This window comes from Choloepus didactylus, chromosome 13, assembly GCF_015220235.1.
Source record: "Choloepus didactylus isolate mChoDid1 chromosome 13, mChoDid1.pri, whole genome shotgun sequence".
In the NCBI taxonomy this organism is placed as follows: domain Eukaryota; kingdom Metazoa; phylum Chordata; class Mammalia; order Pilosa; family Megalonychidae; genus Choloepus; species Choloepus didactylus.
The window spans coordinates 91,079,657-91,102,252 of record NC_051319.1 but is presented as its reverse complement, the minus strand read 5'-3'; the positions used below and the strand labels follow the sequence as shown (position 1 = coordinate 91,102,252).

The window sequence follows — 22,596 nt, the reverse complement described above, 5'->3', positions numbered from 1 at the left end:
TTTATCATGTTGAGGAAGTTTCCTTCAATTCCTACCTTTTGAAGTGTTTTTATCAAAAAGGGATGTTGGATTTTGTCAAATGCTTTTTCAGCATCTGTTGAGATGATCAATTGATTTTTCCCTTTTGACTTGTTAATGTGTTGTAATACATTGATTGATTTTCTTATGTTGAACCATCCTTGCATGCCTGGAATAAACCCCACTTGGTCATGGTGTATGATTTTTTTAATGTGTCTTTGGATTCGATTTGCAAGTATTTTGTTGAGGATTTTTGCATCTATATTCATTAGGGAGATTGGCCGGTAGTTTTCCTTTTCTGTAGCATCTTTGCCTGGTTTTGGTATTACATTGATGTTAGCTTCACAAAATGAGTTAGATAGTGTTCCATTTTCTTCAATGTTTTGAAAGAGTTTCAGTAAGATTGGTGTCAGTTCTTTCTGGAAAGTTTGGTAGAATTCCCCTGTGAAGCCATCTGGCCCTGGGCATTTATTTGTGGGAAGATTTTTGATGACTGATTGGATCTCTTTGCTTGTGATGGGTTGGTTGAGGTCTTCTATTTCTTCTCTGGTCAGTCTAGGTTGTTCATATGTTTCCAGGAAATTGTCCATTTCTTCTATGTTATCCAGTTTGTTGCCATACAGTTGTTCATAGTATCCTCTTATAATTTTTTTAATTTCTTCAGGATCTGCAGTTATGTCACCTTTTTCATTCATTATTTTGTTTCTATGGGTCTTCTCTCTTTTTGATTTTGTCAGTCTAGCTAGGGGCTTGTCAATCTGTTGGTCTTCTCAAATAACCAACTTTTGGTGATATTTATCCTCTCTATTGTTTTTTTGTTCTCTATATCATTTATTTCTGCTTTAATCCTTGTTATTTCTTTTCTTCTACTTGGTTTAGGATTGGTTTGCTGTTCATTTTCTAGCTTCTTCAGTTGATCCATTAGTTCTTTGATTTTGGCTCTTTCTTCCTTTTTAATATATGCGTTTAGTGCTATAAATTTCCCTCTTAGCACTGCTTTTGCTGCATCCCATAGGTTTTGGTATGTTGTGTTCTCATTTTCATTCGTCTCTATATATTTAGCAATTTCTCTTGCTATTTCTTCTTTAACCCACTGATTGTTTAGGAGTGTGTTGTTTAACCTCCAGGTATTTGTGAATTTTCTAAGTCTCTGATGGTTATTGGCTTCTAATTGTATTCCATTGTGGTCAGAGAATGTGCTTTGAATAATTTCAATCTTTTTAAATTTATTGAGGCTTGTTTTATGTCCCAGCATATGATCTATTCTGGAGAAAGTTCCATGAGCACTAGAAAAGTATGTGTATCCTGGTGATTTGGGATGTAATGTCCTGTAGATGTCTGTTAAATCTAATTCATTTATCAGATTGTTTAGGTTTTCAATTTCCTTATTGGTCTTCTGTCTGGTTGATCTATCTATAGGAGAGAGTGATGTGTTGAAGTCTCCCACAATTATTGTGGAAACATCAATTGCTTCCTTTAGTTTTGCCAGTGTTTCTCTCATGTATTTTGTGACACCTTGATTGGGTGCATAGACATTTAGGATTGTTATTTCTTCTTGTTGAATTGCCCCTTTTATTAGTATGTAGTGGCCTTCTTTGTCTCTCAAAACATCCCTGCGTTTGAAGTCTATTTTATCTGAGATTAATATTGCTACACCTGCTTTCTTTTGGCTGTAGCTTGCATGAAATATTTTTTTCCATCCTTTCACTTTCAGTTTCTTTGTGTCCCTGTGTCTAAGATGAGTCTCTTGTATGCAACATATTGATGGTTCATTTTTTTTTGATCCATTCTGCGAATCTATATCTTTTAATTGGGGAGTTTAATCCATTTACATTCAACGTTATAACCGTGAAGGCATTTCTTGAATCAGCCATCTTATCCTTTGGTTTATGTTTGTCATATTTTTCCCCCTCTGTCTATTAATATCCTTAATTGTACCCATACCGAATCTCTTTAGTACTGAACCTTTCTCCAAGTCTCTCTGTCCTGTCTTTGTTTCTCTGTCTGTAGGGCTCCCTTTAGTATCTCCAGTAGGGCAGGTCTCTTGTTAGCAAATTCTCTCAGCATTTGTTTGTCTGTGAAACATTTAAGCTCTCCCTCAAATTTGAAGGAGAGCTTTGCTGGATAGAGTATTCTTGGCTGGAAATTCCTCTCACTCAGAATTTTAAATATATCATGCCACTGCCTTCTCGCCTCCATGGTGACTGCTGAGTAGTCACTACTTAGTCTTATGCTGTTTCCTTTGTATGTGGTGAATTGCTTTTCTCTTGCTGCTTTCAGAACTTGCTCCTTCTCTTCTGTGTTTGACAGTGTGATCAGTATATGTCTCGGAGTGGGTTTATTTGGATTTATTCTATTTGGGGTTCGCTGAGCATTTATGATTTGTGTATTTATGTTGTTTAGAAGATTTGGGAAGTTTTCCCCAACAATTTCTTTGAATACTCTTCCTAGACCTTTACCCTTTTCTTCTCCTTCTGGGACACCATTGAGTCTTATATTTGGACGTTTCATATTATCTATCATATCCCTGAGGTCCATTTCAATTTTTTCAATTTTTTTCCCCATTCTTTCTTTTATGCTTTCATTTTCCATTCTGTCATCTTCGAGGTCACTGATTCGTTGTTCAACTTCCTCTAGTCTTGTACTATGAGTGTCCAGAATCTTTTTAATTTGGTCAACAGTTTCTTTAATTTCCATAAGATCATCCATTTTTTTATTTAGTCTTCTTTATGCTCTTCTAGGGTCTTCTTGATTTCCTTTGTCTCCCGTACTATGGTCTCATTGTTCATCTTTAGTTCTTTGAGTAGCTGCTCTAGGTGCTGTGTCTCTTCTGATCTTTTGACTTGGGTGCTTGGGCTTGGGTTATCCATATCATCTCGTTTTTTCATATGCTTTATAATTTTCTGTTGTTTTTGGCCTCGTGGCATTTGCTGAACTTGATAGGGTTCTTTTAGGGTTTGTAGACCAATTGAAGTCCTTATCTCTAATTTATCAGATCTACAGCTTCGTGGAGTACACTTTCTCTAACTAACCAGCAGGTGGCGTCCACGAGCCACCTGTTCTCCACAAGCCAGTTCTCCCCTGCTTAGCCTTTTTGGTGAGTGGGGGAGTGAGTCTTGTGGGGTCCAATTGGTGTACCAAGCTTGCATGTGTAGTTGGTGTTGCCTGCCCTGTATATTGGGCGTGTTTCTGGGCAGTCAGAGGGGGGGGGGGTGGCTCTAATAATCAAGTCTCCCTGGTGATCCTAGAGTTTTAAAGCTGCTGCAATAGTCTAGTCCTTCAGTTCAGTCCTGCCACAGTTTGTCTCTGCCACTGACTCACAAGTCCTTGGTATTGGCGTATGGCTCCTGAGACTTGCAAGTGGGCCCCTCTTCCAGGCCGTGCACCCCGGGTCCTCTGTTGAGGGATGACTGTGCTATGTCACAGGTGAGTGCCGTCCCCCCAGGGCAGTTCTGGGCTGCTGGGCTGTGTAGGGAGGCTCCCAGTCTGCTGAAATGATGGCTGAATGGGGCTTTGTTAATTCACACTGCTCTACCTTCCCAACTCTGGGACAATCAGCTGAGGTTCCAGGGAAGGCTAATGTCCATGCCCAGTTTTGTGGTGTGTGCCTGTCATTCGAAGCACCTCCTTCACACTGGGCCACCTGGGGCAGCTCCGGGCCACGGGGCTGGCGATGGGCAGGAGTGCTTCCCGTCCACCAGGATGATGGCTGCGAGCGGACACCCCCCCTTTCTTGGGAAGTTGTGGTGTTTAGTGAATTTTCTCAGCCACTGGATTATTGCGTTTTGTCTCAGAGCTCTCCTAGTTCTGCTCTTGACTTGACCTGCCCAAATTGCAAGTCTTTGAAGCTTTCTGTATTGGGCTTCTTAGAGTAATTGTTTTAGAAAAAGAAAAAAGGATTAAAAAAAAAAAAAAAAAAAGGGCCCTCCTCAGAGATCTAATGGGTTATTGAAATGCTAAGAGACAAAGCAACCAGGGCCATTAAGGAAAGGTCCACAGGGTAGAGAGATCAGCTTTTCTTCGGGATTTGCATATGCACCTCAGGGCCTGAGCTCGGGCCTGGGCTCTGCCCTTCCCCTTTCTATGTTCACCAGAACTCCAAAAATCCTCCGCTTTTATTTTGGAGTTTTTCGTGTTGTTTTTTTTCTATGCCTGTCTCCTCTCTGCTGGGCTGGCTGCTCTCAGATTCTCTGGTGTCTGGTCTCAGTCTATCTATGGTTGGAGTTTGGATCAGTAGAATGAGTTTCCGATAAGGGCTGCCACTGCAGTTCTCCCTTCTCCTTCCCGGAGCTGACAGCCCCTCCTCCCACGGGACTGAGCCTGGCAGGGAGGGGCGCGGGTCCCCTGGCCGCAAAAACTTACACATTTCGCTGATCTCAGCAGTTCCACATTTTCATGAGTGTTGTATGAAGTATGCCCAAAGACAGATTGCTCTGTGGTGTCCAGTCCACGCAGTTCCTGGCTTTCTACCTACTTTCCTGGAGGAGTAACTAAAACATACAGCTCACCAGTCTGCCATCTTACCCTGCCTCCCCTATTGGGTTTTATATTTACCCTTGTAGTTACCTTCACTGAAGATCTTCACTTCTTTACACCACTCCAGACCACTCTATTCTGTCTTTTCATTCCAACCTGAAGAATTCCCTTTAGTAATTCTTGTTAATCAGGTCTTTTGTTGATGAACTCTCTCAGTTTCTGTTTGTCTATGAAGGACAGTTTTGCTGGATAAAGAATTTGGGGCTGGAAGTTTTTCTCTTTAAGTGCCTTAAATATATCATACAATTGCCTTCTTGCCCCCTTGGTTTCTGATGAGAAATCAACACTTAGTCTCATTAAGGATCCCTTGTATGTGATGAATTGCTTTTTTCTTGCTGCTTCCAGAATTCTCTCTTTATCTTTGGCATCTGACATTCTGATAGTATGTGTCTCATAATAGCTCTATTAGGGTTTATTCTATTTGGAATAAATTGCACTTCATGGACATGTATATTTATATCTTGGACATGTGTATGTGTCTTAAGTTTCTTGAGAGTTAAGAAATTTTCAGCCATTATTTCTTCAAATATTCTTTCTGCCCCCTTTCCCTTCCCATTATGTGTATGTTTATATGCTTCATGCTGTCACTCAAATCCCTGAGTGCCACTCAATTTTATCTATTATTTTCTCTATCTGTTCTTCTGACTGTATGATTTTGATTGTCCTGTCCTCTAATTTGCTGATTCTTTCTTCTGCCTTTCAAATCTGCTGTTGGATGCCTCTAGTGTATTTTTAATCTCCATCATTTTACCTTTCATCCTCATAATTTCTGTTATGCTTCTGTTTAGACTTTTGTACTCTTATTTATGCTCACATAGGTATTCTTTGGCTCTATATCCACCATTAGTTTATTTCTACCCATATTTTCCTTTGTCTCCTTGAATTGATTTGGGAGATTTGTGTGAACTTCTTTGATTAGTTGTTCCAAATTCTGTGTCTCCTCTGAAATTTTAACTTATTCCTTGACTAAGCCATATCTTCCTATTTTTTTATATGGCTTGTAAGCTTTTTGCTGATATCTGGGCATCTGATTATTTTGATGTTAACTCTGAAGGTCAGTCTCTGCCTCTTGATTAAGGTTTTATTATTGATTGGCTTTGCATTAAGGCTGTTCTTTGGCACTTGGTCCAACTTATTATGGACCTTTAGAGTTGCAAGTGTTTAACTGTTCAGATTTTCTCAGCTCTTTTGCATGTGATTCTTGTCCTGAATGTGCAGCACAATTTTTAAAATTGCCCCTTTTGTGTGCAAAAGTTTCACCTCCAGGAGAAAGATTCCTTTCCTCTATTTCTTCTCTGAGAATCTTGATCTGTTCTGTTTTAGTTTTGGTGCAGAATTTTCTCCTCAGCTCCTATAATTTGTTTAAATTTTTGCTGTCACTCTGCATCCTCTTTTCCTGTCAGTTTTCAGTTCAGGGACCCATCCTGTCTTACAGCAGTTCAGTTTCCCCTTTCTCCTTTTTTCCTTTGAGGATTTTCTACCTCTGGTTTCTTTCCTGTTAGGGTATCCTACCCCAGGGAGCCAGATGGGGTCAATCTGGAAAAGTCCATTTTCCATTTAGGTGGCCCAGCCAACAGAGTCTGGATTAAGTGAGCATACCTCTTGCCAACAGATCTACTGCAGTCTCTTTTCTCTGTTGAGGCACTTTTTGTTTGTGGTGCTCCTTAGCTGCTTGTGTTCCACCCTGGGTCTTTGTAGACTTGGGTCTCTGTGCCTGGACATGCATGGGGTTCTAACTTGCTCCTATGAGTTGCTTTATCATCTGTATCTGCAGCAGGCTGTGCTGCCTCTGTGCAACTTCCAAGCTAAGCAGGACCAAGTAAGGGAGAAGGGTCTAGACTGGCAGGTCTTGGAAACAAATGTCCTATCTGATTTGGGTATGTTTTTCTTTTTCTTCAAGTCAACATCTGTGGGTATTTCTACAATCTCTATCAAACTCCGGAGACCTAATAAAGTCCAATTTGTCCTTTTATTAGTTGGTTCTGAGGGGAGACTTTTCCAGGGCATGTCTTACATTGCCATGTTAATAATGTCACTGTCTCTCTCTTCTTTTGTTTAAACCTATTCTCTTTCGCTTAGCCCTCGGCATATTAGAAAACTTAGCCAGGCCACCACTTAGTCAATATTATTTAGCTCCAATGACTTGATAGACAGTAATGACTCTCAGGACTATTTGTTTTGTCATTTCAATAATCACTTATTGAAGAATCACTGACTAATTTGTGACATGACAGGTTTTCAAGCCTCCCAATTATGTGCACATTATGGAATCTATGAATTAGGACTGTTGTCCTTTCCTTTAGTGGAGATGGAATTTGCAGCTCCTTATTTGCCTAATGAGGTGGAGTCCAGGAGCTGGGCAGTGATGGAAATCTTTTGACAACATGCATTTCAAGGGAAGCCATGAACATATTGCAGGGTGCTGTGAAAATACAAAAATGTTGCTAAATTTGTAGGGTTGAATTTTTATTTACCTCAATCATGGTAGTTCATGACTTTATAAATTGGGAAGGAAAATCAGTTCTAGTTTTCATTTAACAAGCAACTATTAGTTATTGAAGTTCTCTTACATATGCAGTGCTGAAATGAATCAACAAACTGCTGATGAGACACTGAGTTTTTCATTCATGCATTCTCTTAACAAATGTTTATTTTGTTTATCAGGCACTGTACTTTGGCATTGGGAATATGATGCTGAATAAAAAACAAGTATGATACTCTACTCCTGGAGCTTGCTGTCTACTAGGGAAAACAATGTCTAAATGTATAGCCACAGACATAGATGTAGAAGTACATGGCAGTGAGAGTGCTGGAGGAGAGGCACACAGGACTATGAACGTAAAAGAGCACAGGGGCTTATCTGGTCTGCATCAGCAAGAATCCTTCCCTTCTGGAAGGGAAGGATAAGGAGGCGTTAACTGAGCAGTATTTGAGAGAGAGAAGAGCATTCCAGGCAAATGCAAAGGCCCTGCAATGGGAGCCACATGGTGCTTTTGGGAATTGAAAAGACAGTGTAATTTGACATAAAAGACAAAGGCAAGTGGATGTGTGCAATAAAGCTCTTAATTCCTTCTCTTAGGGCAACTCTAAGTTGCCCTTTTCATTTTGCTTTCATTCAACCATTTATTTGTTTTTTAATTAATTCATACTCAAATGATTATTACATGCTTATTCTGTGTTGTGTGTCAGGCACTGTTCAGTACAGAGATGCAACAGTGATTGACACAGCTCCTGGCCCCACAGATCTCACTGAAGAAGAGCAAGGGATGTCCAGATGTTATGGGGTCACAGAGGAAGGGCACTAACCTTGGCCTACTTCTGGAAAGCTGGGTCCTGAAGGACCAGTGAGAACTAGCAAAGTGAGGCAGAGAAGGAGGAGAATTTTAAGAACAGGAAGAAGCAACGTAGAAGGTTCCAGGCAAGAAGAAACTCTTGGCAAGGCCAAGAATTGTGAGAGGCACAGTGTGGCTTCTAGTGTAGATTGTGAGGCCCTGAGTACTAAGAAATGAAGGTGGAGAAGCAGGCAGTAGCCAGTCCTTAAAGGGTCCATTAAGCTGTGTTAAGCATCTTGGATGTTTTTCTAAGAATTATGGGAAGCCACTCAAGGACTGTGAATGGGGCCAGTGGCATGACTGGGTCTGCACTTTAGGATGGTTAGATTGTAGCAACACAGAGATAGGCAGATTTACTAAGAAGTTATTGGAGAAAAATTGCTGAGAGATGATAGTGACTCAAGCTAAATTAGTGGCAGTGTGGATGGATAAAAGTGGACAAATTTTAAGACTGTTAGGGAGCTGGAATTTTTGGACTTGGCACCTGACTGGATGTTGGGTAAAGTTAGAAAGTATTAAAAATGTCTTTTGGGTTTCTGGCTTGGGCAGTTAGGTAGATGGTGGATACCATTCAAAAGATAGAAACACAGATAAAGGAGTAAGTTCCTTAATCTATGTATTTCTTTATCTGTTCAATAAACAAAAGTAATTATTATTTTTATATACAAAATTCCATAGATCCAACTAACTGTTGGAAGTAGGGGAGAGGGTGGGTACCAACAATGGGAGGGAAAAGTTTAGAGGAGTATTAAGCTGGACATTATATAATGAGAACCAAGTCGCCAGGGAATAAATGGGAGGCTGAGTGGGAGGAAATATATTCTTTGACAGAGGGCAGAGCAGGTGCAAAGCTCAAAGTTCTTCAAGAAACTGGAAATGATCCACTGTTCCTGAAGCATAAGGTTTCTGACAAGGATGACAGAAAATGAGCTAGAAATCTAGGGTGGAATTAGATTAAGGAGACTATGAGCCAGACTGTGTTACTCTATAGGCCAGCATTAGCCAATGTTTCCTGCATAACACAGGCATCCTGTAGAACGTCAATGTGGTCAAATTAATATGTAAAATTCTCCTTTAAACAAAGTTAAATTGACTTCTTTATTGCAGGACGTAGGGTTTTTAATGCACATCATAAATCTCTAACAGAGAGGTAAATCATTTTTCCCCCAAACTCTGTTCCTCTTTTCCAAAAACACTGAATAACACCTCAAAAGACACTAATGACTCCATGCCATTGGGTTTAGGAGATTCCCTAGGCAAGAGGAAATGATGCAGGGTGTAAAACACAAAAGAGTGACAAGTCCAGATCCATGATTTAGAGAGATCACTCTGACTTAGTGAGGAGGATACATTGGAAGGGATAAAGACTGATGCATGAGGACCTTAAGAAGTTAAATAAGAGTAAAAGACAGCAAATTCAAATATGCCCAAAAGGTGATGGTAATGGTGCGTGTGTGTGTGTGTGTGTGTGTGTGTGTGTGCGTGCGTGTGTGTTAATAACATAATAGGCCTATCTTAGAAAGGAGACCACATTGTATCATTATCTATTAAGCACTGAATACATGATAGCTACTCTCATTCTCCATAGAAAAATATGCACAGAAGGTAGTGACATTATAATTCTAAACTTGCATTCAACTTTGGGCCTTTCTTTGGTCTCAGGCCTTTTTAATTTTTTTCTCTTTTTCTTTCTATGAAATAGACATAATGAGTCAACATTTAGAAACAGGGAGTGCTCTAAACTATGTTTTTCTTTTTGAGGAGAGTTCAAAGCCTTCATCAAATTCTCAAAGGGATCTGTGATCCCAAAAATGTTAAAACCACTATTCAGGACCTATGTTACTTTTCAGATGTAAATTCATGAACTTTGATTATCATCTTTTGTTCCATCCTGGTAAGGCTGCAGATGATAAATGGAAATGACAGAGGTCTCCCTTTGAAGGATGTTTAACATATTTATTTTCATTCCATATTTGTTCATACATATTTGTTGAATTTTAAAAAATATATAGCCTTATTTACTAGTTCACGGGCCATCTAGTTATTGAATTCTGGCTTCTGTAATTTATCACACAGTGAAGTAATGGCCAGGGTGACAATTTTTCAAAGTGTTTTCCCCCATGATGGGCTAAATTTAAAATGTGGTATATTTTGTAGCTTCCAAAGGAGCCCATACTTAGCAAAGAAGTGGAAGTGACAGACCATGGAGGGGCAGGAGAGGATGATTAGAGCTGGTTCTGAGTGAGCAGAAGGACCTCCTTCCTAAACCTCTGCAGCTGTGGGTCAGGAGGATGGAGACATCCTTTCCTGAAGCCCTCCCCTGATCCACCTCAGGGCAAAGAACTAGAGTTGAGGGAGATAAACAGAAGCTCTGATACTTCACAGTTTTTCCCAGGGCTGGCCCCAGAGTGACATTTAGATTTCTCCCCTTGATATTGACCTTAAAATACTGGGAAGTTCAGCAACCTCAGTAAATATACTACTTTAACCTTCATCATGCAATTTCAGATAAATTTCCACCAATCATTTTAAGAAAAAATGGTATACCCAGCACAAGAAAAGTTAAGGATGGTCACTGTGGGCAAAGGAGGAGGAGCCAGGGAGCCAGGACCCCAGGACCTGCTTTGGGTCCGTCACTAATTTACCAGGTGATCTGGCATGTCACTTCTTTTCTCTAAGCCTCAGTTTCCTCATCAGCAAAATGATGGGTTGGACCTAATGATCTCTAAGCCACTTTTTAAAACCTTTTATTTTGAATTAATTTCAAACTTACAGGACAGTTTCAAAAATAATGCAAACTCCATGCGGAGAACTTCAATAGACCCCTAACCCCCCAGACACCCAGATCCACCAACTTCAACATTTTTCCACCTTTACCATATCATTTTTTCTATCATCTATCATCTATCATCTATCCATCTATCTATCACCTATCTATCTATCTATCTATCTATCTATCTATCTGTCTAACTATCTTCCTATCTTCTGAACATCTGAAGCAGGTTGCACTCATCATACGCCTTGAACACATAATACTTCCATGAACATTTCCTATGATCAAGGATATTCACTTATATAATCACCCAAAGTGCAGTTATCGAGCTAAAGAAATTTAACATTGATATAAAACTTACATTCTACATTCCAGCTCTTCTTATGTCCCAATAATGTCCTGTTGAGACTTTTCTCCTCCATTCTTAGATCCCATCCATTATCGTGTATTGTATTTAATTGCCATTCTCACTTTAGTTTCTCTTTCTTTTTTTTTAATTTTTTTTTAATTGTTTTTTTTTTAATTCTCATGCTAAAACCCAGTGGGGTTAATCACATTCATGAAGTTGCAGTACCCTCACCACCATCCATTACTAGAACTTTACCTTCACCCCAAACGAAAACACTACTCTCATTTTGCATTAACTTCCCATTACCCTTTCCCCCATGCCCCTGGTAACCTGTATTCCACTTTGTCTCTATGAGTTTGCATATTCTCTGATATTTTCTTTGTGGTTACCATGAGGCTTAAATTTAACATCGTAAACCTATAACAATCTCATTTGCTTTGATACCAACTTATCAACTTCAATAGCATAAATAAACTATCTTCCTATACCCTTCCATCTCCCCACCTTTTTGTAATTCTTGTCACAAATTACATATTTATACATTAAGAATCCCAAACCATTGATTTATCATTACATTTTATGCATTTGCCTTTTAGAGCCTGTAGAAAGTAAAACATGGAGTTACAAATCAAAAATACACTAAGACTAGTATTTATATTTACCCGTGTCATTGCCTTTACCTGAGATCTTTATTTCTTCATGCGGCTTCAGTCAATTGTCTGGTGTCCTTCCCTTTCAACCTTCAGAATTCCCTTTAGCATTTCTTGTAAGGCTGATCTAGTAGTGATGAAGTCCCTCAGTTTTTGTTTTTCTGGAAATGTCTTAATTCTGCCCTCATTTTTGAAAGATGGTTTTGCTGGATACAAAATTCTTGGTTGGAAATTTTTGCTTTCAGAACTTTAAATATGTTTTCTACTGCCTTCTTGCTTCCATGTTTTCCAAAGAGAATTGGGCACTTAATCTGACTGAAGCTTCTTTGTATGTGACATGTTGCTTCTCTCTTGCAACTTTCAGAATTCTCTCTCTTTTTTTTTAAATTCAGTTTTATTAAAATATATTCACATACCATACAATCATCCATGGTATACAATCAACTGTTCACAGTACGATCATATAGTTATCCGTTCATCACCACAACCTATTTCTGAACATTTTCCTCACATCAGAAAGAATCAGAATAAGAATAAAAAACAAAAGTGAAAAAAGAACACCCAAACCATCCCCCCCATCCCACCCTATTTGTCATTTAGTTTTTATCCCCATTTTTTACCCATCCATCCATACACTAGATAAAGGGAGTGTGATCCACAAGGTTTTCACAATCACAGTGTCACCCCTTGTAATCTACATTATTATATAATCTACTTCAGGATTCCAGACTTCTGGGCTGGAGTTTGGTAGTTTCAGGTATTTACTTCTAGCTATTCCAACACATTAAAGCCTAAGAGGTGTTATCTATATAGTGCATAAGAATGTCCACCAGAGTGACCTCTCGACTCCACTTGAAATCTCTCAGCCACTGGAACTATTTCATCTCATTTTACATCCCCCTTTTGGTCAAGAAGATATTCTCAATCCCATGATGCTGGGTCCAGATTCGTCCCCGGGAGTCATATCCTGCGTTGCCAGGGAGATTTACACCCCTGGGAGTCGGGTCCCAAGTAGGGGGGAGGGCAATGAGTTCACCTGCCGAGGTGACTCATTTAGAGAGACAGAGGGCCACATCTGAGCAACAAAGAGGTACTCAGGGGGATACTCTTAGGCACAATTATATGCAAGTTTAGCCTCTCCTTTGCAGTAACGAGCTTCATAAGGGCAAGTCCCACGATCGAGGGCTCGGCACATCAAACCGCCAGTCCCAATGTTTGCGACAACATCAACACCAGTCCAGGTGAGGATGTCCAACATATCCGCACCTTCCCCTAGATCCTCGGGGTGGGGGTGGGGGGGAGGCTGTAAATATATTTTTTATTATCTGCCCAAATTACTTTGGGATGTGTCTCTATTTCATTGTAACCTATACTAACCTACTGTATCTCACTTCCTATTCAAAGTTCCATGTAATTGTGGTGTTTGAACAAACCGACTATGTACAGTTATACTGTTTAGAAAATATAGATCCCGCAGCAAATAGACATCTCTTCCCTTGGTCTCATATGGAAGTTGAAGTTTTAAAACACAGTCAGTTTCAACCTTTACCCTTTGGCCTGGTTTGCTGTAGTCTTAACCAGATCTGCTTCATTCATATCACTAATTGAACTCTTTTTGAGCTTTTTTTTTTTAACAGTTGCTGTATGCACTAATACTGACATTCATATCCACTGAGCTCTAACTCTGAGTTTCAGGTGTCTCAGAGATATGCATTGTTCCAGAGACCAATCAGGTTATACACTAAGGGATCAGCATCTCAAAGTTTAGAGATAGGTACAGAATTCTCTCTTTATCTTTGGCATTTGACAGATACATTACAACATGGTGTGGTGTGGGTCTATTTGGGTTTATCCTGTTTGGAGTGTGCTGAACAGCTTGGATGTGTCTATTCATGTCTTTCCTTAAATTTGGGAGGTTTTCAGTCATTATCTCCTTGAATGTGCTCTCTGCCCCTTTCTTTCTTCTCCTTCTAGGGTTCTAATAATGCATATATCGGCATACTTGATGGTGACCCACAGGTTCCTCAGGCTCTATTTATTTATTTATTTTTTGTTCTTTTCTCTTTCTTGTTCTCAAACTGAATAATTTCTATTGTTTAATCTTCAAATTCATTGACTCTTCTGCCAGCTTCAATCTGCTGTTGAAGCCCTCTAAAGAATTTTTAATTTCTGAGGTTGTGGTCTTCAGCTTCGTTTGTTTCTCTTTCTTAATTTCTGTCTCTCTATTAATATTCTTTTTGTGTTTCTCTGTCATTTTCCTGATTTCCCTACTTCTTTGTCCATGTTTTACTTTGGCTTTTTGAGAAATTTTAGGACTAATTTTTTGAAGTCTTTCTCCAGAAAATCCCAGGTCTGATCCTTCTTATTAATGGTTCCTAATGCTTTAATCTTATCCTTTGCCTGGGCCATCACTTCCTGTTTCTTTGTGTGTTTTGTAATCTTTTGTTGAAACCTTGACATTTTAATATTTTAGTGTGTTATCGCTGGAATTTAGACCCTGAGGCTCCTGTTCCTTAAGCTTGTGTTCAGCTAGTGTTATGACAGAGCTTTCCACAAATGCCAGGAGGTAACGTAAAAAAAAAGAAGGAAAAAAAGAAAACACCTTTCCCAGACTTCGAAGATTGAGCTGTGTGAGTGTTCTCTTTCAGAGCTTAGCCGTACAATAAGTTTAGAGAATAGCTCCAGGCCAAAATGTAGGGGCCTCCCTGATCCTTTCTGCATGTGCCTCTTGTCTTGGGGATGTGCATGTGGCCCTAGGAATTCCTCCATTTACATAGAAAGTTCTGGGACTGCAAATCCCTCAGGCCACCAGCAGACAGATGAAGCCAGACATAAATGCTCCCAGTATGTACACAAGGGTTACTCTTCTCCTTCAGGGACTGGGACTAGGGGTGCACTGGGAGGGTGGACCAGCTGTGAGCTGTCCTGTGAGGGGTAGGAGAGGGGCCAGCCAGGACATCATGAGATCTTATAACTTTTAAGTGGCGTTTTTCTTGATGCAGCACTCATCCTGTTATTGCAATCCTTTAACTGTTTTCTGGAGCTTTTAGAAAGATGTTATTGCTGGTGCTTACTGGTTGTTCAAAGCTTCTGTAGAGGGATGGCGCCCTGAAGCATCTCACTCCACCATCTTATGCAAATCTCTAAGCTGCTGTTTAGCTTGAACCTTGCTGGATGTGTATTTAGCATCCAAAGTTTATTGTTCTTCAGGGTTCCCTCCTGATATATCTTCATTATTAAGAAAACATATCTTGACTCTTCCATTCTTTGACAAGACACGCTAGCATAACCAATATGTGCCAGGCACATTTTAGGTGCTGGAGATACAGCAGAAATAAAAAAGACAGGTTCTTCCTGAAAATTATATTCTTACTGGAATAAGAGCCAAACCCAAATAAATATATACTGTTGAGTAGAGATATGGAGGTAGAGAGTGCTGGGAGAGGGGGTGCCATTTCATTTTATATGGAGTGATTAGAGAACATACCACAAAAGTTGGTATTGTAGCAGATGCCTGAATGAAGTGAAGCACTCAGCTTCGCTGGTGTTTGGTAGAAGGCTCTCGGCATAGAGGTAGCAACAGATGCAAAGTCCTGTGATGGGAGGGCCCTTCCTGGTGTGCTTGAGGAGCAACAGGGATGCCAACATGGCTGTGCGGGTGGGGAGACGAGGGCAAGACAGGAATTGGTGGTGCTGCAGATGAAAAGTGAAAAGAAATAAGGATAGAGATCCAGCTAAAGCCAAATCTGTTAAACATTTTAAGAAATTTTTACTCTGAATGATGTAGGAAGCCAATAAAGGGCTTGGAGCAGAAAAGTGACATGAAGTGATTTGCATTTAAAAGAAACATTCTGCCTGCTGCATAGCAACTAGTCTGTAGGGAGGTGAAGGAGGACTCAGAGACCATTTAGAATCTATTGAAATAATCTTGGTGAGATACAATAGCAGTCGGAGCATGGTGTAGTAGGAGTGGAGGTGGTGAGAAGTGGTTGGATTCTGGGTATATTTTGAAGTTAGAGCTGAAAGGAGTTGCTGATGGACAGGAAGGATGTGGGGAACGAAAGAGAGAAATCAAGGATGGCACCACAGTTTTGAGCCCAAGAAACAGGAAAGTGGAGCAGATATGGTGGGGGCAAAATTAGGGATTGAGATGTGTTGTAGATACTCCAGTGAAATGTCAGGTCAGCTGTTGGTGACATCGGTCTGGGGCTCAGGCGAGAGGTTTGTGCTCAAAATTCAAAATGTTGTGGTTGTGGCAATGGTAAGCATTGAGTTTGGATGAGGTCACCTAGTGTGGGGCTTTCGATAGAGAAGAAGTCTGAGAACTGAACTCTAGAGTGCTTGTACATTTAGAGCTCAGAGAGGTGAGGGGGAGGCAGCAAATGAGCCTGAGGAGTATGCATTGAGGTAGCAAGGAGAATCAAGAAGAATCAGTGGAGAAAGTGTATTAGAAAGGAGGGAGTGCTCAATTGCACATGCACAACTGTTTACATGTATGTGTCAAAAGCAGTGCTATATATAGTTCAATAAGTACTCAAAAATGAATCCACTGATCATGTGACCACAAAGTTCCATTCTCTTAACACAGTATAAAGACTACTATTCGTTCTCAACTGGATGCCTATAGCTATTCCTTTAAATTTCTCCACCTTGAGTGAACATAATAGAGTCCAGATGCCCAGCTGTTAAAATTATTTTTTTCAGCAGTGGCATCTGGCTGTTTGGCTTCTTCTCGTAGCCAGAATTGAAGCCTTCAGTGTTGAACGAAACAGTTTGGTTTTTAGGGAGGTAACTATTACAGTAACTGAACAGTGTAGTACATCCTTCTTCCTAACTAAGTTTGTTATATGGCATCATATTAGCATTTTTAGTCTTGATCTTTTTTTATTCTATTCATCCAGTTTACTAGTTTTAGGGGTAAATATAGATTGGATTCAAACTTGTTATTACATACTATATATGTATATGTGTGTGTGAATATATATATGTGGGTTGTGTGTATATATATATATATATATATATATATATACATTTTTTTTCATATATCTGCCTAGTTTATTTACTCAAAATAGTCATGATCTTCATCAGATTAACATTGCTTAATTTGGCTTTGGCATTACATTATAATTCAGGTCCTTAGTAGATAAAAATTTCTCTTTGTAAGAATACATTAAATCACTTTTTGTAAATGGAGTAAAGTTTTTGGAATAGTTCCTCTGTACCTGTGCTGCCCGGTACAGTAGCTATGAGCCAAAAGTGGCTATTGAGCACTTGAAATGTGGTTCATTTTGAGAGAGGCTGTAAGTATAAAATGCACACTGGATTTCAAAGATATGAAACAAAAATATAAATACATCATTAGACTTTATATTGATTATATGTTGAAATTATGATATTTTGGATATATTTGATTAAATATAATGTTATTTAAACTAATTTCACCTATTCTTTTCACTTTTTAATGAGGCAGCTAGAGAATTTACAAGTGTGGCTTACATTATATTTCTCTTGGACAAAGCTGCTCTGTATATTCTGATACACTATACATTTTTACATAAGTGACTCTTAATTTCCTGGTTTGAAGGAAATAATTTGATCCTTTCAATACAAGGTTTCCTCCTAAAAGTGCTTCAAGGTATTAGAAAAAAATCTTTTTAAAATATAAAATTATCTTACTACAAATAATACATGTTCTAAATTTTCTTTGGCAAAAATATGAACAAAAAAGAAACCACAGATAATCACTGCCAATATCTTGAAATATTTATTTTTGGATATGCACATTTTTTAACCAAAAAAGAAATCATTCAGTACATTTGTATTATTATTTGTTTTTTTAAAATAACATAACATGGACATCTATCCTTGTTATTAGATGACTTTTAAATTATAGCATGCTCCCAAAACTAACTGTGGTTCATAGTAACATAGATTTTTTCTCATACCATAAAATTCACTTTTAAAGAGTTTTTTTTTTGGTGTATTCAGTGGTTTTTAGTATATTCAAAGTTGTGCAACCATTGTCCCTTGCTAATTTTAGAACAAAAGAAATCCTGAACCATTAGCAATCTCTCCCTTTCCATCCTCCCTCCAGCCCCTGGCAACCACTAATCTACCTTCTATCTCTATGGATTTGCCTATTCTGGACAGTTCACACAAATAGAATCATATACACTATGTCATTTAGCATTATGTTTTCAAGGTTCATCCATGTTGTAGCATGTATCATTTTTTCATAATGAATGCATTGTATTCCTTTGTATGAATATGCCACATTTTGTTCATTCATTCATTTCATTTATCCAAATGTTGATAAGCATTTGGGTTGTTTCCACATTTTGGCTATTATGAATAATGCTGCTTATGAACATTCACGTACAATTTTTGGGGTGAACATATGTTTTTGTTTTTCTTGGGTACATACCTAGGAGAAGAACTGCTGGGCCATATGTTAACTCTATGTTTAACTTTTTGAGGAACTGCCAAATTATTTTCCAAAATGACTGCACCATTTTGCAATCCCACCAGCAGGTTATGTGGGTTCCTATTTCTCTACATCCTTATCAACACAGTAGCAGTGACATTTAACTGAGAGGATCTTCTTCCCCAGGAGGGACAAATCAAAATCTAATAGTGGGTGGTTTGGACAAGTACCTCCAGGTGATTCTGGCGTGACCGCTACCCACCCAACACACACATCCATGGTGAAGAATTAGTATACATACAGTTGCTTGAAGCACAATGGTTAAGAACATGGGCTTCAGAGACAGATCATGGTTCAGAGCCAGGCCCCCATATGTGTGACTTTGGGTCTATTATTTCACTCTTTTAGCCTCAGTAAAATGGAGATAACAATAGTACTGTGTAGGGGTGGTTGTAAGAATTAAATGAGATAATGCAAGTAAAACCCTTAGCACAGTGCCTAGTACATAGTAAATGCTCAAAAATGTTAGCTGTTTGCTATTATTATATAAATGGCTCAATAATTTTCTTCAATAATATGAACTCAATATAAACTCATATGAACTCAACAAAGCTTCACTTGGTGTGTTATATAAACACACCACAATTTGTCTAGCCAATTCTATTGTTGGACATTTGGGTTATTTCCCGATTTTTATAATTATAAACAGTGCTCTGAGAAATAACCTTATGGCTATATTTTTGCCCACATTCATGATTATTTTCTTCGGATGAATCCTGTAAACTGTTATAGCTTGGTACATTTTAAAGAAATTTGAAAGACATTTCCCAATATATATTGTTATTTAAATTATACTAAGTTTTAACTGAGAAATGTAATCAGGTACTTAGGAAATACCCTGGAGTGTTACTAAACTGCTTTTGAAATCCTCAACTAGTACCTAAATGATACAATGCAAATTAAAACTATCTTGCACTGGACAGCCTAAATTTAAATCTTTCTAAAGCCACTGAGTTGAGAAAGGATACAAGAGGATGTTTACTCTCAGACTTTAAATTCTGGGCTCTTGGATTTTATTCCTTCTCTCTCATTGCCTCATTATCCTATCTAATAAAATAATTTTTTAAATGATCCTATCTAGACAAGTAGAAGAGCTGCCAATGAAATTTGGAACAGAGGATATTTTTGTTTTGCATTTAAGCAAATCAAGGGCAAGACTAAGGGGTCATTGGGGCCTGAACAGTAGAAAAGAATGATTCATTGAGAATGGACATGCACCAAATGTTCCTTACATTATCAGGTCTAGGAGCCTTATAGGGGAAATCACCCACATGTTCACTGTGGCCGTTTCATAACCAGCCTGGAAAGCATCAGACAAAGGCATCAGGTCTCCTCTGATGGATATGGGAAAGCTTCATGGTAAAGGTAGGATTTTAAGAATTATTTACATTATGGCAGAAGCTTGGTTGGATGATGGAATGCTCTGTAAGTCTGACACAGCTTGAGAGACAGTGTTGAGCAAATGGAGAGAACTTTAGACAGAATATGGGGATGAGGGGAAAGATGTTGGCTCCAGTTATAGTAAATAGAAGGAATGGAGTACTTCAGCAAGTAATGTTTTTCCTCTGGTGTGATGGTAAGTGTTTAACAACTGGCTCTAGAAAGAAAAGTCCTGATTAATGTAGTTTTCTTGATTTCCATGATACAAATATCCTACCATGGCAGATTTCAGATTTTAAGCTACCAACACAATGCCACTGAAAAAAACAGTAGGGAAGAGAAGTGCACAGTCAGCACAATGGACTCTAGATGGGCAGTATGTGCCTGCTCCAGCACACCACTGTGTGTTTTCATAAGTTTCTGTACTTGAATAATTGAGGGAACATTTTAGTTGGTGAAATCCATTAAGAGCTCAGCGTCTGGAATTAATACGACACTTTGAGGGCAAGAGGTTTTGTTTTCTTTTCCTAGGTTACATGACATCTTGAAGGAGCACTCATGTTATAATATGCACAAAAAGGAATTGCAAACCTTGCTAGAAATTCAAGAGGTCATCCTCAGGGCAGTCAGCACATAAAGCACCTCAGAGACACAATTGTGACTTCAGTGTTAAGTGATCCTAAAGAGAGATTCCATATGCTTCCTAGGTAGAGAGATGTGACTAGGTCTGTGTACACACATAAAGCGAAAATCAAGAGAGGAAAAACCCTAACTCCTTCCGTTTGCACAGGACATCATGGCTTATAACGAGCTTTTTGCAAGATGGTAAATTTTCTTGTATCCAGGTTCTAGTTGCTCATTAAGACAGATTGATAGGTGGTAAAATGCACATTTCTAGGTCACTTTTGTTCATATGAATGATTGACTTCTGGTGCATCTCTCCAATTCTCTGCAGATGGAAAGAGGAGGCACTTTTAGGAGAGGGAACTGACATTTCAATAACACCTGGCTATGGGCCAAACCTGTATAGGTACTTTCCTTACATTGACTCTGAAGCCACCCACCAACCCTGTGAAGTGGCTCCTATTATTTTGTTCTATTTCACAAATACAGAGACTCGAAGATGTTAAATTACTTGCCAGCAGTCATGAAATTCACAAATGCCTGAGCTGGGACACAAACCAGGTCTGTCTGAAACCTAGACCTATGCTAAGAATCTCCAGACTGGCTTAAGTCAAAGGTTTTACAAAAACACTTAACTGTAGATATTTAATGTGCTAATTGGACAGGATGACTTTAAAGGTTTGGTGTAGGAAGCGCTTGTCTACCTGGGGTGAGGATATATGTGAGTGTTGAGGGAGGGGGCATGACAAGGATGGTAAAAAAGAGAATGTGTGACATGCTGTCATGTTGAATTGGACAATTTAAGAAAACTGTGTGTTTGTAATTGCCCTTTTCTGTGGAAAGCACAGGCCCAAATTAGGTCAGCCTATTATGTGCTTGCCAGGGTCCTGTGCTTTCCCTTTTGTAGCCTGTAGTCCCCTTTACATTACCTAGACTGTAAATTAGACAACTAGGTTCCATGATGGCAGAAAATGACTGTCTGTCTCATGCATTGATGTTGCTGAATCTCCAATCCTGTCCCAGACTCTTTCATAGTAGGTGCTTAAATATTTGTTGAATATTGATGGTGATGATGATGGTGAAAGTAGATAATCAGTAATAGCAATATATTCTCTCCAAACATTATCTCATTTAATCCTCATAGTAACCCTATGAAGTAGATACTAGTCTTATTCCTAATATAGACAAGGAAACCATGGCTTAGAGAGGTCTTGGAACTTGCTCCAAGACACAATACTAAATGGCGAGAAAGCAACCTTGCCTGATTTCAGAGCCCGGGCACTTAATATTATGCTGTATAGTCTGTTGCTATATAATGCATTGTTTTTGTTGTTAAAATCAGATTATAGGATTTAAGTTCCATGAAGAAAGAGACTCCTTTTTTGTTTGTTTCTGTATTCCTGGCATCTAGAACATATAGTAAGTGTTTAATAAACATTTTTGGCATATAGTAAGTGCTTAGTAAATATTGTTGGTGCATATACATGCATGAATGAATAGAAATAATTATTTACATAGGAAAAGGGGCTATGAGCTAGAAAATTTCAGGCTTACAATATTTGTTATGTGGGTATATGTAGGGAGTGTGGCGCAAACAGTAATAAGGGTAGGGCTACACAAACCTTAATATCACTGAACAAATTCAGTGCTTTATTCAGTTGTTGAAGAAATATTTATCCTTTCCAGAAATATTTATTGAACACCAAGTGCCAGATACTGTTGGAGATAGTGGGAATGGTTGAGAACAATAAGTAAACAAATACTACGAAATTCAATGTGCCGTGGGGAAGAGGAAAAAAAAAAAAAAAAACAGATGTGGTGACAGAAAATACCAGAGGTAGGGACTATGTAGTAGTCAGGAAATGCCCCAGTTAAGTAGGGACTGTTCAGCTGAGATGAGAGCCTGAATGAAGGATGCCAAGAACGCAGGGAAGGGGCATGAGTAACAGCACGTGCAGAAGCCAACAGCACTTGGAAAGAACTTGATACGTTGGAGGAAGAGAAAGAAGGCCACTGAATCTTCAGAGAAATGGCCTAGTCAGTCCTCTCACTACAGCATTGCACAGGGCTTCTTCTACCCCCTTACCTCCGATAAAGGAGATGATAAAACATATCATTGTGTTAAATCACAAAGCCAACAGCTTCGTTCTTCTTGGTTTAGGGTGGATTTTATCATTGCTCATAGTAGTGAAGGGTGGTGCGCAAAATAGAAACCTCAAATCCACTTAATCAATGGGGATCTATCTAATTTGTCTTCTCAGAACCTGTCTCTTAAGAGAAGAAATGCCTGTACTGTTGAATAAATGCAGAAGGAATTTTGTTGGAAATGTGAAAGGGAGAATTAATAAACCCAGAGGCCCAGTCTGTGGAGGGGCCACTTCCCCCCTCTGGTTAAAAGGGGATGTTTCCTGAGCATTGCCTAGCCAATGAAGCTGGACCTGCCTGATTCA

At 39.0% G+C, this 22,596-nt stretch overlaps 1 protein-coding gene across 6 annotated transcripts in view; it reads left to right on the top strand.

The window, feature by feature from the left end:
• Window positions 1-22,596, top strand: part of PPP2R2B (protein phosphatase 2 regulatory subunit Bbeta) — a 495,413-nt gene that overhangs the window by 185,143 nt on the left and 287,674 nt on the right. The window contains exon 1 of one of the 6 annotated variants that reach the window (XM_037800855.1): window positions 19,396-19,507. The exons of the other annotated variants lie outside the window; for them this stretch is intronic. Within the exon in view, the coding sequence (XP_037656783.1) occupies window positions 19,480-19,507 (28 nt within the window). The 5' untranslated portion in view covers window positions 19,396-19,479. Of the gene's footprint in view, window positions 1-19,395; window positions 19,508-22,596 lie in introns of those variants that run through there. 6 annotated transcript variants of the gene reach the window in all.